Below are 14893 nucleotides of genomic sequence, written 5' to 3' on the forward strand. Positions count from 1 at the left end.
ATATACTGCACTGTGTATACTGCACATACAGATCCCATTTTTGAAACCACTCTATCTTTTCTTGTGACGCTGAGCCAAACTGAGTGAGCCTAAGAGAATTCAGTGCTGGGACATTCATGCAGGCTCTCTGCAAGCCAGAGAGCGCTATGAAAACAATAATTACAGCTCCTCCTCATTGCTCAGGATAAGACTTAACTGTACTGTAAAGTATTGAATTAAGATCTTTAGAAACCAGGAGCTTGTGATCTCTAATTACATCTTAGATAAAGTAAAAACAAAACAGCAGTGCAATAAAAGTTGGCCTTATTGTGGTATGACTCTTCTCGTAAGATCTTTCTTAGCCTCAAGGTCTTTCTCTGCATCATGACAAATCACTTGGCACTGATGACTCTACAGTAACATTTAATATCACTGAACCAAGACATACGCAGTTGTAGAGGTCTCTTCAAAAGTGTAACATGCACAGATTCAACCAGCCAGAGAAGTCCTACCCTGAGCAGCTGACCAAGCTGTGGTCAGGCCCCCATGCTGCCAGCCCTGCAACATATGCTGCAACCATTCTGGAACAGGAACAGCAGTAGCATAAGTGAGACTATGCAAAATTCTTTCAGCACTGCCTTCCATCAGCATTCCTCCTCCCACTCACCACCATCCAGCCAGATAGCCACTTCCTTTCACTGCTGCTCACTCCCATCTGCTCTGGTGCTGACTGCACTTGCTCTTCTGAGCCCTGCTCTCGCAATTCCACCTGACTCCTGTCACTTCCATGCACTTTCTTTTTTTCTTTTTAGCAGATACTCCCCTGATAAGAGCCAAACACTTTAAAGCTGCCAGTTGGCACTTTATTTCCATACCTATCTCCACAATCCATCCACAGCAAAAGACAAGAATGGTAGAAGATGAATCTCCCTGAAACATCTCTTTCCAGCAATGCATTCATCTCTGCTGATACACTGTGCTTTGTCGCCGAGTGCTCACTCCTTCCACTAGCGGAAAAGAGAAACAACTAGCAGGGAAAAAAAGGAATGAAAATAACATATGAGACAGTGAGAAGGCATGCAGGATATAGTGAGTTTTCATGTCAACCTGACAAAGCAATGAGAAACAGAGGATTTGGGGAATAGAAGTACAGTAAAAATGAATCCAGACAGGGCAAAAATAAAGTAACAATAGTAGAAAAAGGCCTGGTGGATTGAAAGCACAGATAATGATGCGACAGGCATTACAATCCAGCCAAATATATTTTGCTTTTAAGAATTACTGACAAAGAACATACCTAAGAGGTATGATGAGGAAACACAACATACAAGTTGAAGGAAGCAAGCATGTGAAGGTAAGTGGAGTTTTCTGCATTATTGCACTGTGCAAAGATGACAGTACACAGATCCCGTGATTTTCACCAACTACAGCTGGTACAACTGCTAGAGCCATACAAAGATCAGCTAAGCCTGCTTGTAAGGGCATCCCCTGCTCCCTCAATACAGCATTACCTCAGGCAGCACCATGGTAGACCTATGATGCTCCCTAGTCCACAGCAGCATAGATGACTGCACCACAGCTCTTGCTGCAGGAATCAAGCCCCTGCCCAAAGGCAAAAGCCGTTGGCAGTGATTTCCTGTAATCCCAAATGGATCTGAACAACACATTATGTACCTGTAATGCATATAAAATGTCAACTTTGCTTTCAAATTACCTGTTCTGGAAGGGATTCTGATGAAACCCACGTGGACTGAAGAACTCTGCTAATGATTCACATCAACTGGGCTGTGCTGATAGAAAAGCACTGCTTGTCTTAATTCCCCTTTCCAAAATTAATTTTAGTATATGAAATATAGAACATCTTCATGTCTGCAAGAATTATACAGGATATATCAAAATTACAATTTTGATTGGCTACTTAGGCTTTCCAAAAGTCAGTTTCTATTTATAACTTGATTTGTATTTGAATCTTACACTTAGGTTAAAATGAATTTTGAGGTCAATGACATTCTTTAAGAAAAACTGAACAGCTAATACTTAACCATTTTTAAGTTTTTTAATCTCACGGTTTCTTCTGTTGCTTGGGGAGTTTACCTACCCTCGGCCATAGCACTTTAAGACCGGTCAGCTGGAAGAGAGGTGAGATTTTATCATTAGTATGCTGTCAAAATTTGAAAGGACAGCCCTCTCATCCCAAAATGTTTTGTGAACCAAAATCAGGTTCATGAAAGTGCCAAAACAAAAGCAAAAGTATATGCTACCTGAAGTCTTTTAGGTGTTTCTCTACATGTCTACAAAATAAATAAAATATACATCGCATTAACTGAAGAAATATTCCCCCATGCAAGAAATGGCCAATCAAGATGTTTCAATATGGAGGTTTGTTAATTTTCCTGAATGTTGATTGATTTTTAGAAGCAAACTTGCTTCTGCCATACATTTATGTTCACTGCCATGGATATGGAAGCAACTCAATTTTAGTGAAAAAGTGGATTTGCAGGAAACAAAGAAGTTTAAAATTGCATGTGCCAGAATTCGGATAATTTCGAATTCACCCAGTAGTGTCCATGAACACCTGGCATGGCAATAAAAAAAATAAAATAAAACACCTCAAAAAGCTGGAACACCTCAGCAATTCATCTGAATGAACATAGCTCTGAACTGAAGTCTTTGCTGTGAGTTCATGCCTTAAATGATTATATTTCAACAAAAACTGCACAACAATTAAAGAAGATCAGATCACAAATGGACTGAAAAACAGCAAGATGTATTTAACCAATAACTCAGTGTAAACTATTTTGGTATTCCTGGGCATTAATATACCTTTGTGATAGAGGCATTATAAAAAAAGAGCTAAAACTCTACACTAACCAATTTTATGGGATAAGAGACTATCTCAATCTATGCAGGCTTTTGGTCTTCAAATCTTTATGAAGATTATGTAGTAATTTGCATAACTGTTGGCAAAGTTCTGTACAGTGGCACTGTCAAGCTAGTGCAGTATACGTATGTATGTCCTACATATGCTGAACCAACAGACTCAAGGTAACTGTCAGGCTCTAGTAGCCACAAATTCTTAACACATTAATACTTGGATTTTCTCTTCGGATTCCTGTTAAACCCAAAGTCTTTAGAACAGTTTTTCCAAACACAAGAACAGCAGAAAGTTACCAAATATTGCCTATAAGACACGAGTGTGCCTCTGTCTTCAGGGTATCAAACATACTCAAGCAGCAAAAGTCTGCAGGATACAAGCTCTACAAGAAAATTAGTTGAGTGGGCTGTATCTTTCAAATTAATGGTCCTGAAGGTCCATCCTGCCCGTTTCATGTACTTGCTTACACTGATGTTGGAAGCTGAACTGCTTGCAGCTGTTTCTCAGATGAGTCTAGGACATTTCAAAGTGAGATAAGAGGACAAACCTGCACACATTACACTGTATTAGAGCACAAGGAGCACAAGACCTCTCTACTACAGCATACACCAAAAACTTCAGTCTTATTACACTTACAGGAGAATCTCAAGTAACCAGTGTTTTCTAAAGCTGAAAAATACCAGGCCATTCTTACCTTAAGATTAAATCCTTCAGCAGGTGGAGTATATTACAAAAAATCCTCAACTCCTACACAGACAAAAGTCTGTTTCAGTAGTGGTTGATAGGGAGTAAGAGATGGCCTGATACCTCATCCTGTTCTACTGGGCCAGTGAACACTCCTTTTTATCAGACAGTGTAGTGATAGGACAAGTGGTAACAGTATTAAACTGAAAGAGGGTAGATTTACATTAGACATTCTTCACAGTGTGGGTGGTGAGACACAGGAACTGGGAACAGGATGCCCAGAGAAGTCACAGATGCCCCATCCCTGGAAGTGTTCAAGGCAGGGTTGGATGGGGCTTTGAGCAACCTGGTCTAGTGGAGGGCATCCCTGCCCATAGCAGGGGGGGTGGAACTAGATGATCTTTAAGATCCCTTCCAACCCCAACCATCTATATAACTCTATGACTATTACAACAGCCAGAGGCAACCAATTCCTTATCCCAACAGCAATCCCTCTTCTACAGATAATTAATCTGCTGGTATCAACGCTAAGAACCAGGCATCAACTTCTCCCTCCTTACTTCTTTGCCTTGGCACTTGTGAGATCCTTTTCTAAGTGAACTCACTGAACTAACAGCAAAAAAAAAAAAAAAAAAAAACAACAGGAAAAAAACCAACAACCCCACAAACCCAAAGGCTTTCTGCCATCACAAGTAACCACGAAGACTGCAAGCATGGCCTCAGCAGTTCCCACATCCTCACACTCAGGTTAAAGCACCTCAGAGAATCACTTCCTAGCCACGCTTCCTCCTCCTCTCCTTCATGGGGCCAGAGGGTAACGTCATAGTCTGCTGGCCATGGTACTGAAGGGCTGGAGAGGAGTGAAGGGCCCCCAGTGTCAGACCCTTACCCAGCTGTTGGAGTGATAAAACCAAGACTTATTTCCTGATCACTTCAGCACGGCCTAAACGAGGGTTGCCAATGCGGAGGGCCATCCTGGTTCCACCTTCCATCAGCACAGCCTTGAATTCATACCAGGGCTCTGGCAGTCACATAAAGCGCTGGATCAGAACTGATCTAGTTGAAAACTTACCACACTCTCATTTATTTGTTCAGGTCAGTTTTCAGTCAGATCATACGGCTATACAGAGCTGAAAGCTGGCACAAGGAAGGAAAGGAATACCTTTGGCTCAGAGAAAGTGGGATCAGCTACCTCCACAGCAGATCAACGCTCAGGCTAGCTAAAAGCGGTTATGGAGACGTTTCCTGACCTGATCAGCCATGGAAGGCAGGGATGCAGTCCTTCCCATGCCCCCAGGCTAGAGCACAAAATCATACAACATTTGCAGAAGTATAAGGTAAACACCCACTTTGCTTAGGCACCCAGCTTAAGCTGCCACCTAGCCCTCTGCTTCCAGAACTAGCTCTGTTTTGTTACTCACAGTAACTATGAAGGAAGGGTTTCTCTGTATGTTCACCTGAAAAATTAAGATGATGATGCCATGAAATATCCTGTTAAGCTGACAGCATTTCTCATGTACGTTTGGCTTGTTATATAGTTCTGAGCTTGATGTTTGTAAACAAAACCAAAACTGACACAAATAAAGGATTTTCTCTGTTTTTTTCATGGCGTAACTCCTGGAACCATGCCGTATTTGGAAACGACAGTTCCAGAAAGTTAGTGCTTCCATCAACAACAGGAAGCTGACAGGTTGTAAAGTCCTGCTCCTGAGAAAGAGATCTAAGATAAAAATTACTTTATCAGCCTCCTGAGCTAGCACACAGCATGCCAAGGGGCATGCCAGTACTGAAAGGAGACTGGAAACCCTGCCAGTATTACTGCTTTCTTTTAATAAATAGTCTCACGAACACTGGTATTAAAAAGGCTACAGGAAAAACAAGAGAAAACTTCCCAAGAAAATGGAACTGAAATGAAATAGCATATTTAAAAGCTTAAAATTTCATCAGATAACCACACTTACTAAGCTAACTAGTTACAAAAATCATCAGAAAAACCCAAAAATTTTAGACAAACCTTCAGAAAAGGTCCCAAACAATGCACACTATCATTGAATAAACTGGCAAATTTTAGGAATGCTCATCAAGGAAATACTTTAAGTACTCGATGCTATGCTCCATTACAAAAAGTGAGGGTTTTCAAAATAATGAAATTTATTTCATACAGCATAAGAAATACTTACAACTACTCCACTCTTGGTGACAGTTTCCCGGTATGTAAAATTGCATACTGCCCAAGCTAGGTAATATGTGGACATGAGAGGGGTCTGTGAAAAATGATCGGTAACCCATCCATCTTCTTCAAAAACAGAAGTTTCAACCGGCATGTTGGACAAAGATAAGTAAGTTGCTTGATGCCTGATGCTGATTTTGAAAGTGGCCTTGTAGATGGGCTCATCAAAGCAAGGAAAGGCTTTTCTGGCATGAGTAGGAGAAAACTGCGTAACACCAAGAAACCTAGAAAAGAAGCAAACAAAAAAAAAGAAAGCAATTACTGACTGCGCACAGCACTTGATTCACAGATGTACCAAATAAGACATTGCTTGACTACTGCGGTTTAAAGGTTGAAAAAACCCCAAACTGTACAAAGTGTGCAGTGTGGGAACACTGCTTTATCACTCTTGCTACCTGTATGACTATGCAATTGATACAAAGTAATAGTCTACAAATTTCCTACAAATTTGCAGACACAACCGTTTAACATCTAACTGATGTTAAATAAACAATCCCTGGCCTTGAATCAAACTCCAGGTTCTAGCACTTTTGTTCATCAGTATGTGAAACAAGTTAGCCAATATCGGTTACACAGTGTAAAACAATCACAGCCCTCTGTTCAAAACAGGATTTCAACAGCCTTCAGGGAGTTCACTCTGCCCTGAGACATCGACAGGGCACTTTGCCTTCCTTTGGGTATGACAACTTACGGTCACATAGTACACTCAAGAGGGTCACTGTTTTCCACTGCTGATTACTTCCCTACCAGCTGCATGTAGGTCTGAGACACAGTATTACACAAAACTGCTGTGACCATACAAGTCCAAAAAACCGTCCTGTGAGCTTTGCAGAATTACAGGATCATAGAATGTTTGGGGTTGGAAGTGACCTCTGGAGACCATCTAGCCCAACTGCCCTGTTAAAGCACATTCACATATAGCAGACTGTAAAGGATCGCATCCAGGTGGGTTTTTAATATCTCCAGATAAGGACTCCAAATACAAGCAAATGATTAAACAAGCACAGAGTAGTTCACCCGTCTTCTACATGTGCTTTTTTCTGGCGTACTTTATAGACAACAAATCAACGTTCTCAGTTAATGGCTCAAATTATGAAAAGATATCTGAAGGAAGAAAAGATATTTATTATGCCACTGTACAGAATGGGAAGAGTTTAGTTCAACAATAAAATCTGTAACTGTTTTCTTTGGAACTAAAGAGATTTTAATCCAGATAGAGAATAGGAAGCTTTCTGGGTAAGAGTTGTATTTACACACCTGGAGAAAACCCATGTGGCAACGATCTCTACGCAAAACAAGAAGCCACACTTAAAAGGCTGCATTATGGAGCTTGATAAGGATATTTTCTGGAGGTATGCAGGATGAGAAAATTACTATAAGCCAACTAGGTAACTGTAAAGGTAGCGCATATGTAGGCTTTTTGAGTGGTATTGATTCATGTCTCACTTTCCAAGGTTCCGTCAGTGGAAATAACTATGTGATTTCAGATACCAGGTAAAAATTTATCAGAATTTTAGCGGTTGACTAATCATCTGTTATTCCTCTGAGGGAAGAAGGTGGGAGGATAGATTTGATATAATGAAAATGGTGGCACCTATATTAATCAGTCTATAATCATTATTCTGCATTATGATACTCTCTTAATGCCAAGGGAGAAAAAATAGGTAGCCCATAATAAGAAAATAAAGTATCTCATTAATTTTTTTCTAAAACATCTTGGGTTTTATACAAATTCTGGAGCCTCATTTTATAAAAAAAAAAAAAAAACCAAAGAAGAAAAACTTCTTGAAATGTTACACTTTTATCTTGCTATAGTGCATCCACGCGTGATAGACCTAGATAGATATTTTCCAGTGAAATTATCACCTCTTTCAAATAAGGCTAGTTTTTTAAAGACCTGAAAAATTTTTCCACCACTGAAGCAGTTAACATTGGCCTTTTGCCTAAAATAAAAAGTCTTATTTGGCTAGTATTTATTGAAGAAATTCATCATAGCGCATTTTTCTTGTCTCATTATAAAACATGGATTACTAAAATCATAATTCTGCATAAGGTTGCTAAATATAAAGTAAAAAGTTGGTGCCAGGTATTCCAATGTTAATCCAAGAAAATTCCATATTATCAGTGGATTTGCACTAGTGCAACTAAGCCAAATCAGCCAATTAAATGAAGCAAAGCAACTTAATTTATATGCAAAGTATTTCAAGTGGACCTGATTCTGCATTCTAGGCACACTCTAAACAGCTACAGACATCAACAGAAGCTTCAAGTGAGCATGGAAAACTGTACTGTCCTGCTATTAATAAAGCAAGAACAATGAACTTTCCTCTGCAATTAACAATTTCAATGAGCTCCGACACACATGTAAATGCGTACTTAGGGAATACAGTATATATTCTGACACTCTCTAAATAAGGAAGCTTTTTTTTTCCTACTTCTCAGAGGTCTTATCAGTAGTCTTTTAATATTTGTTATGTGTTATGTTATCAAAACAATCCCTTCAGCAGGCTAATAAAACCTGGTAAATGCTGCATCTTCTGTATTCTCACAGATAGATAGATATGTCCACACACACATATCGGGGCAAACACTGGATGGTCAATATTTCATACTAAAAATACATCAGCTACCAATAGCAGTGGTATTTATAACATGTGCATTACCATCAAACATCAATTTGCTTGTTGTGCCAAACAAAAGCAAAACAAAGTTATAAATTGCTTCCCAAAGACTAAACCCTTACACACATTTTTAAAAAACAAACAAACAAACCAAAACCAAAACATTGTCTATGTTTATCTATTTCTCTCTATGTTAGGAGGAAGAAACAAGCAAAACGTCTAAAGCATGCCAAAAGTGAAGAGCAGGCTGAGTATTTCATCCATCTCTCTACACAACTCCCTGGGCACTGACATTTTTATCTCCAATTCCCCAAAATATCACTATAAAAAAGTTGTACTTCTGGGAATGACAGGCTTGCAGCCTGTCTTCTCAGCGTACCCACGGCAGTAATTTGCCGGTGTTTTAATTCCACTTTATCTATTAAAGGAAGACATGTGTTTCCTCAACAGCCTATCTATTTTGACATCTTAGTTGTGATAAGATGGAAGAATATGTCTGTTTGTTTTGTCTATGTGATGTAAGATCTTTTTTTCCTTTTCCTTTATGCCAAAGTTTGATGTTCATTTAAATTATGCGTGCATATTCTTATGGTACTCCACAGTAGCTCTGTATTAAATGCCTGTTGATTACTGCCAGTAAATTCTGGCACATAATGCAAAGCAAATTTGTAGCATATCACTTGCACTTTACATTTCAATTAAAGTAGCAAAGATTTCAGTAAGAAAATAAGTACTTTTATGCAGCTATCAACATTTCAGGCAGATTTACGACTTTCACCTGTGAAGACCAGAGAAAATTAACTAACTTTAGGAAAAAAGAATATAAAGTGAAGGCATTACTATGTTTTTGAAGCCTCACAGTTAGCCAGTTATTCACTCCTCATGTACAACAAAAGTGAAAAATGATGGTTTAGAGCCTTTTATAGCAACTGGTACTCCAGCGAGGTTGCTGTATTTTAATTGAATATAAAGATGTCAAGAAGCTAAAGCCCTGCTGGAACATCAAAGTCTCTCAGAGCGTGAGAGAAGCCTGTCTAACATAGTAGAAGCCGTCCATGTTTAAGGACGGCAAATGGTTATAGGTATTACCTTAAAAATTGGTTATTAATCAAAATGCAAATTGCTACACTGCAAGAACATGCTCTGAACAAAGAAGTTCTCTGGTTTAGAACATGTATTATTTCCTTATACTATAGTGAGTTGTTAAGCCTGTGACAGTTGAGAAAGAAAAATAGTACTTCTATTAAACACCTGTAACTGTAACCATGCATTGATTACAGTCTTAAAAACAACTTTTTACTGAAAGAAATATAAGTGAGCTGGTATGAGGAAAAAAAAATGCCACTGATTTCAATAGAACAATGCTACCTTACCCAAGGTAAGGATCTTGTCCAATATGGCTATATTCAAGTGTATCAAAAACAAAGCAACTTGTATCTGAAAAGTTACACGACGAGTACTGGGAAACAGCACCTTCCACCCTGTGTCTTAAGCTACCTTGATTATTCAAAAAGTGAGTAGGCCTTTTGTTTTTTAAATCATAACTGAGGCATTGGTATGTAAGTGTAGTACAGTAACTCTGGAGAAATGTCACTGCCACACCTGACAGCTCAATTATCCCTATACAAAGTCTAAATACACAAGAATAATAACTGCTTGAATAATTTGTTGGGTTTGTAAAGTGAATTATACCCCCTGCTGCTAACAGTATTTTGTTTTTTGATTTGCCCATTTCCATACAGGTCTGTAAGAACTCCTAATAACCCTAGTCATTCGCTCCTCTGTGATAAAAGGTATTTTATCTGCATCTTTTCCTACAACCATGCCATTATCAGATTTCCAGTTTATTTCACTGTGAGGACAAATCGCACAAACGGAATTTCAATTCCGCTAGCAGTTCTAACATTGGGCTGTTTAAAAGTGTCAGTAATCATAGTAAGGAAAGTATGTTTTAATACAAGGGCTGTTGACTTAGTTGAATTGGTGAGCGCTCTTTTTCTGTCTGACTTACTGTTTGCCCGGTTCTTCCAACTGTAAACTTTTCACTTCACAGTATCAAACAGTAAGAGAAAACCTGCCTACTGCACAGACGTTTCAAGAAAGGACAGCTTAAAAACAAACTAATTCTAAAATGATAAACTGCACCAGAACTATCAGGAAGCCCATCCCATCCTTCTTTTCTGTTACAAAGCCTGACTACGGGTAGAAAACTACTTAAAAAAATTTAAAAAATGCCTCTGTACCTGCCTAAATGGGGGTCTCCACAGCGGGCCTGCCTACCTAACAAGGGCCTCGACAGGGACCCAGGGGCTACAGTAACAGCAGCACATAGAGACCAAGATCGAGCCCCACTCCGCAGTAAGGCAGTGGAAGCTGACCAGGTCTGCCCTGTCACAGGGTGTAAATCTGCAGCGACTCAGTTGCAGCAAGTGGCGTAAACGTTTTCACCTTACGGGAAGTTACATCCCAGCACCTTTCTTTGCAAATAATAAAATAGAACCAGGGCAGCCGAGAAGTTCCGCTCCCCTGCACGCTGCTGCCTGTAACCTGGCACGGCTGTGTCACAGGAGGGCACGGGGAGCCGCACACAGAGGGTGTTTATCAAGCAGACCCGCAGCCTCCGTGCCGGGCGGGGTGCTTTACTCGTGCCACCCCTGGAACTTCGCCCCTTACCACCGCCCGTCTCCCACCCGCGCTGGGGCATCTCCTGACCCGCCGGCTACAGCCTGCAGCCTTCCCCGCCCGAGGCGGGGCGGCCCGGCGCAGCGCTCCGCTCGCCCGGCCCCGGCTAACGCCCGGCACGGCCCGGCACGGCCCGCAGTCGCCCCGCAGCCGCCCGCCCGAGGCAGCTCCGCCCGCCGCCGGCGACGCCGGGCCTGCCCCCGCTCGCTGCCACACACCCCTTCAGCCTCGGCCGCCGCCGCCGGCCGCCCTGCAGCCGCTCTCCCGACACCGGCCGGCGGCGCGGAGCGGATCAGGGCTCGCGGCGCCGAGCGCCTCGGCAGCCCCGCCTTCCCAGCGCCGGCTCTCGGGAGCGGCCGGCCGGTGGAAGGGACGCACGGCGCGACAAGGCGGCGGCTGGAGCCGAGGCCAGGCCTGCGCTCCCGCACCGGCCGGGCGTCCAGCCGCGCTGGCGGCCGTTGGGGCGGGGGCCACTCCGCACCCCACAGCCAGCCCGGCCCCCCCTCCCGGGAGCCGGCCGGGCACCTCGCCCCTCAGCGCGCCGCGAAGCCCGCGGCCTCCCCCGCCTGGCGGCGCCGCGGCCCGCCGGGTCCTAGCGCCACCCCGCCCGAAGTTCAGCGCGGGCTGCCGCGGAGGGGCGGGGGCCGCCAACTTCGGCCCGAGTTGAGCTGAGGCGACGCGGCCGCTCCGCTACCTTCTCTCGCCGTGGAGGACGTAGGAGCTGCGGAAGAAGCCCAGCAGCTCGTTCTCGATGAGAGCATTGTAGATGATCTTGAGGTTGTAACTCCTCTGCACCTCCAGGCTGCGGTTGAGGACGACGACGAAGACCTGAGTCTGGGGGTAGAGGAAGGAGCGGGCCACCCGCACCCCGCCGGCCAGCTTGTCCTCGGCCACGCGGACCGCCTCGATGTGCATGCGGTGGGCGTGCAGCACGATGTAGCGGCTGGCGTTGCGCACCTCCAGCTGCACGTTCACCTCCCCGCTGAAGGTGAAGTTCTCCATGAAGGCGCTCAGCATCAGGTTGTAGTGCAGCGGCCGCAGGTGCCGCGGCAGCCGCGGCCGGGCCCAGGGCGGCAGCTCCCGCCGCCGCTGCCACTCCTCCTCCTCCTCCTCTTCCTCCGCCGCTTCCCCGCCCCGCACCTCCTCCTCCGGCCGGCCGGGGGGCTGCCCCGCGCCGGGTGGCTGCCGGGCCGCCCCCGGGAGGCTCCCGTTGCCGCCGGCCCGCGGCGGGCCGTCGGCGGCGGCGGCGCCGCACTCCTCGAAGCGGACGCTGAGCAGCACGGCGATCATGGTCACCGCCAGCAGCGCCAGGATGGAGACGGCGAAGCCCAGCACCAGGCGCTTGTGCACGGCGATGTGCCGCTCCGTGGTGCGGGGTCTCGGCCCCGCTGCCTCGGCCCAGGGTCCCGGCGGCAGCCCCCGGCTGCCGTTCCGCAGGGCGGCCTCCTCCTCGATCATCATGGGGGTGACAGGCGGGCGCTTCTCCCGCTTCTCCTCCAGGGCCATCACGGCAGCGCCGCCCCCGCCTCCCGCGGGGCCGCCGCCACCCGAGGGGGCCCCGAGAGCATGGGAGGCTCCGAGGCGGGGGGGAGGGGGGCTCGGCCCGGGGGGGGGGGGTCGCGCCGCCGCGCCTCTCACTTCCCGACGAGCCGCATCACCCTGGCTGCCGGCAGCCCCACCGGGGAGCGGCCCCTGGCCGAGCAGGACGGGACGGGATCGGGCAGGAGCCGGCGGCGGCGGGCGCTCCCCGCCGTCCGGCCGCCGGGGCCGCGCCGCGCAGGCAACTTGTGCGGCTTCTGCGGGGCACTTCAGCACATGCCGCCGAGCGCACCTCGGCGCCAAGGGGGAGGGCTCTGCCGCCCCGGCACCCCCGCTAGCGCCGCCGCCCGCAGGGAGCTCTCCTCCCCCCGCGCCCCGAGCCGCCCGGGCCGGGGTCGGGCTCCGTGCCCGGCCCCGGCAGCGCCCGAGCCATGCGCGCCCCGCGCCGCCGCGCAGGTCGGCCCCCCCGCGGGGCTCGCCGGGCACCGGGGGCGGCGGCACCGGACAGCGGCGCCGGGCCGGGCCCGTCCTTCTCCTCCGCCTGGCGGGGCTGGCTCCGGAGAGTCACTCCTCGCGGCTCCTCTCGTGCTTTGCCTCTTCTGCTCCTGCAGGTACGGCAGCAATCTCCCGGCTGGCTCGGGCAGAGCCGGCTATATATAGGCACCGGGGAGAGGCGAGGGAAGGCAAGGGATGGGATGGGAAGGGGGGAGAGGCGGGCAAGCCCCGCCGCCCCTCGGCTTCGGCGGCTGCTCCGGCTGCCGGCGGTGACGGCGGCGCCCCGGGGGAGCGGGCGGGGGCGGGAGGCGGGGGCGACGCGGGGACGAGGGAGGCTCTTCTCCGGGGTGTCACCCGCGGCGGCTCCGGCGGGGAGGCCGGCGTGGCGGCGGCGGGAGCCCCGGCCGGGGCGAGCGGAGGGCGGGAGCCGGCCGCGCCGGGGACGGGGACGGAGCGGCTGCCCGGCTGCAAAGCCTCCGGGTCGCAGGACTCCCCGGGATTATACGCGTGTGAGTGTGCTCGCCACACAGACAGCGAACGCCGGCACTGTGTCACATTGATACGGACTTAATAGAGCCGCCGACCACGCGTTTGGACGATAGCGCTGTCATACTAACGCGGGGATGGAGCCGAAAACGGGATAAACACTCCTGCTTAAATCGATAGGATTAATACGCAGAGAAAAATCCACTCTCCAAGTGTTGGCTGGGACTTCTCCGAAATCCCCCTGCCGCCACTCGCCTCTGCTCTCCCTCCTGCCCGCGCTGGATCCCGCTTCTCAGCTGGAGGGATTTAAGGATCTGTTCCATGCTGCCCGGGGTCATGCGCCAGCCCGTGGCTTCAGTAGCCCCAGGAGTGAACCCCGGTCTGGGAAACCGAATTACAGAATGGGAACCCGCTTCTTCCAGCTGCCCCCAAAGCTTTGTACATAAGGACTGCAGAAACACAGAATTAATGTGCACAGCGAGGATCTAGATCAATGTCTGGAAGCATCCCTGTTCCCCTTACTTTGCTTGCATACTTCAAAAACTATCACCGTTCATTTTCTTTTTTGAAGTTCTTTAGCTCCAATCTTTTAAGCAGTTACAGATGTGTTTATCCATGTCATTCAGTCCCGTAGAATCTATAGGAATATATGCTGTATGTCAAGTTAAATGCGTACATAACAATTTGCAGAATAAGGGCCTTATTTTCCATAGTGAAGAAAAAAGAAGGGGGAAAAAAAACCAAGTCCTACACTTCTTTCATAAGCAAAGCAAATCTGCAGGGTTTCATGAAATGTGATATATTAGCTATTTTACCTCCCAAAGGAATGCCTGATCTCTGTTTTCCCTGAATCTACTACGTCTTCTAGAAATGTTAACTGACTTTGCACGCTGTTGCAGAATACGAATGATCATTTACTGACACTCAAACCAGTTTAAGTCTAAGGAATGCCAGTTTATAAGGAGTTTAACCAGTGTCCTTATATATTTCCTTATATATTCCTATACAGGGATTATGCACAGGTCTGCTCTCCCTGGAGGAAATTGAGCCTTTATTTTTATCTTGCAGCACAGTCTTGTAATCTTAACTATTCTTAATGATAAGTATACCAACACACTTGTTATTTGTGCATGTCCTCAGAGGACAAAGATTTTGCTCTGTAACTAGTGTTCCCACATATTTACTGTGGCGTTATTTGGCTGCCCACCTGTTATAACAGGCAACAGACCAAAGAACAAAAATGTTATATTATGTGAAAATAACCTTCATTATTTCTTGACTGAAGTTTGAGGCAGAAATGCA

At 46.6% G+C, this 14893-nt stretch overlaps 1 protein-coding gene across 1 annotated transcript in view; it reads right to left on the minus strand.

Moving 5' to 3' along the window:
• Window positions 1–13282, minus strand: part of TRHDE (thyrotropin releasing hormone degrading enzyme) — a 214307-nt gene extending 201025 nt beyond the window's left edge. Inside the window, exons 1-2 of the mRNA XM_056338965.1 lie at window positions 11766–13282; window positions 5719–5992 (exon numbers count right to left, since the gene is read on the minus strand). Coding sequence (XP_056194940.1) covers window positions 5719–5992; window positions 11766–12577 — 1086 coding nt within the window. The 5' untranslated portion in view covers window positions 12578–13282. The remainder of the gene's footprint in view (window positions 1–5718; window positions 5993–11765) is intronic.
• Window positions 13283–14893: the final 1611 nt, after the last annotated feature.

The sequence above is a fragment of the Falco biarmicus genome, chromosome 5 (assembly GCF_023638135.1).
Source record: "Falco biarmicus isolate bFalBia1 chromosome 5, bFalBia1.pri, whole genome shotgun sequence".
Taxonomy (NCBI): Eukaryota; Metazoa; Chordata; class Aves; order Falconiformes; family Falconidae; genus Falco; species Falco biarmicus.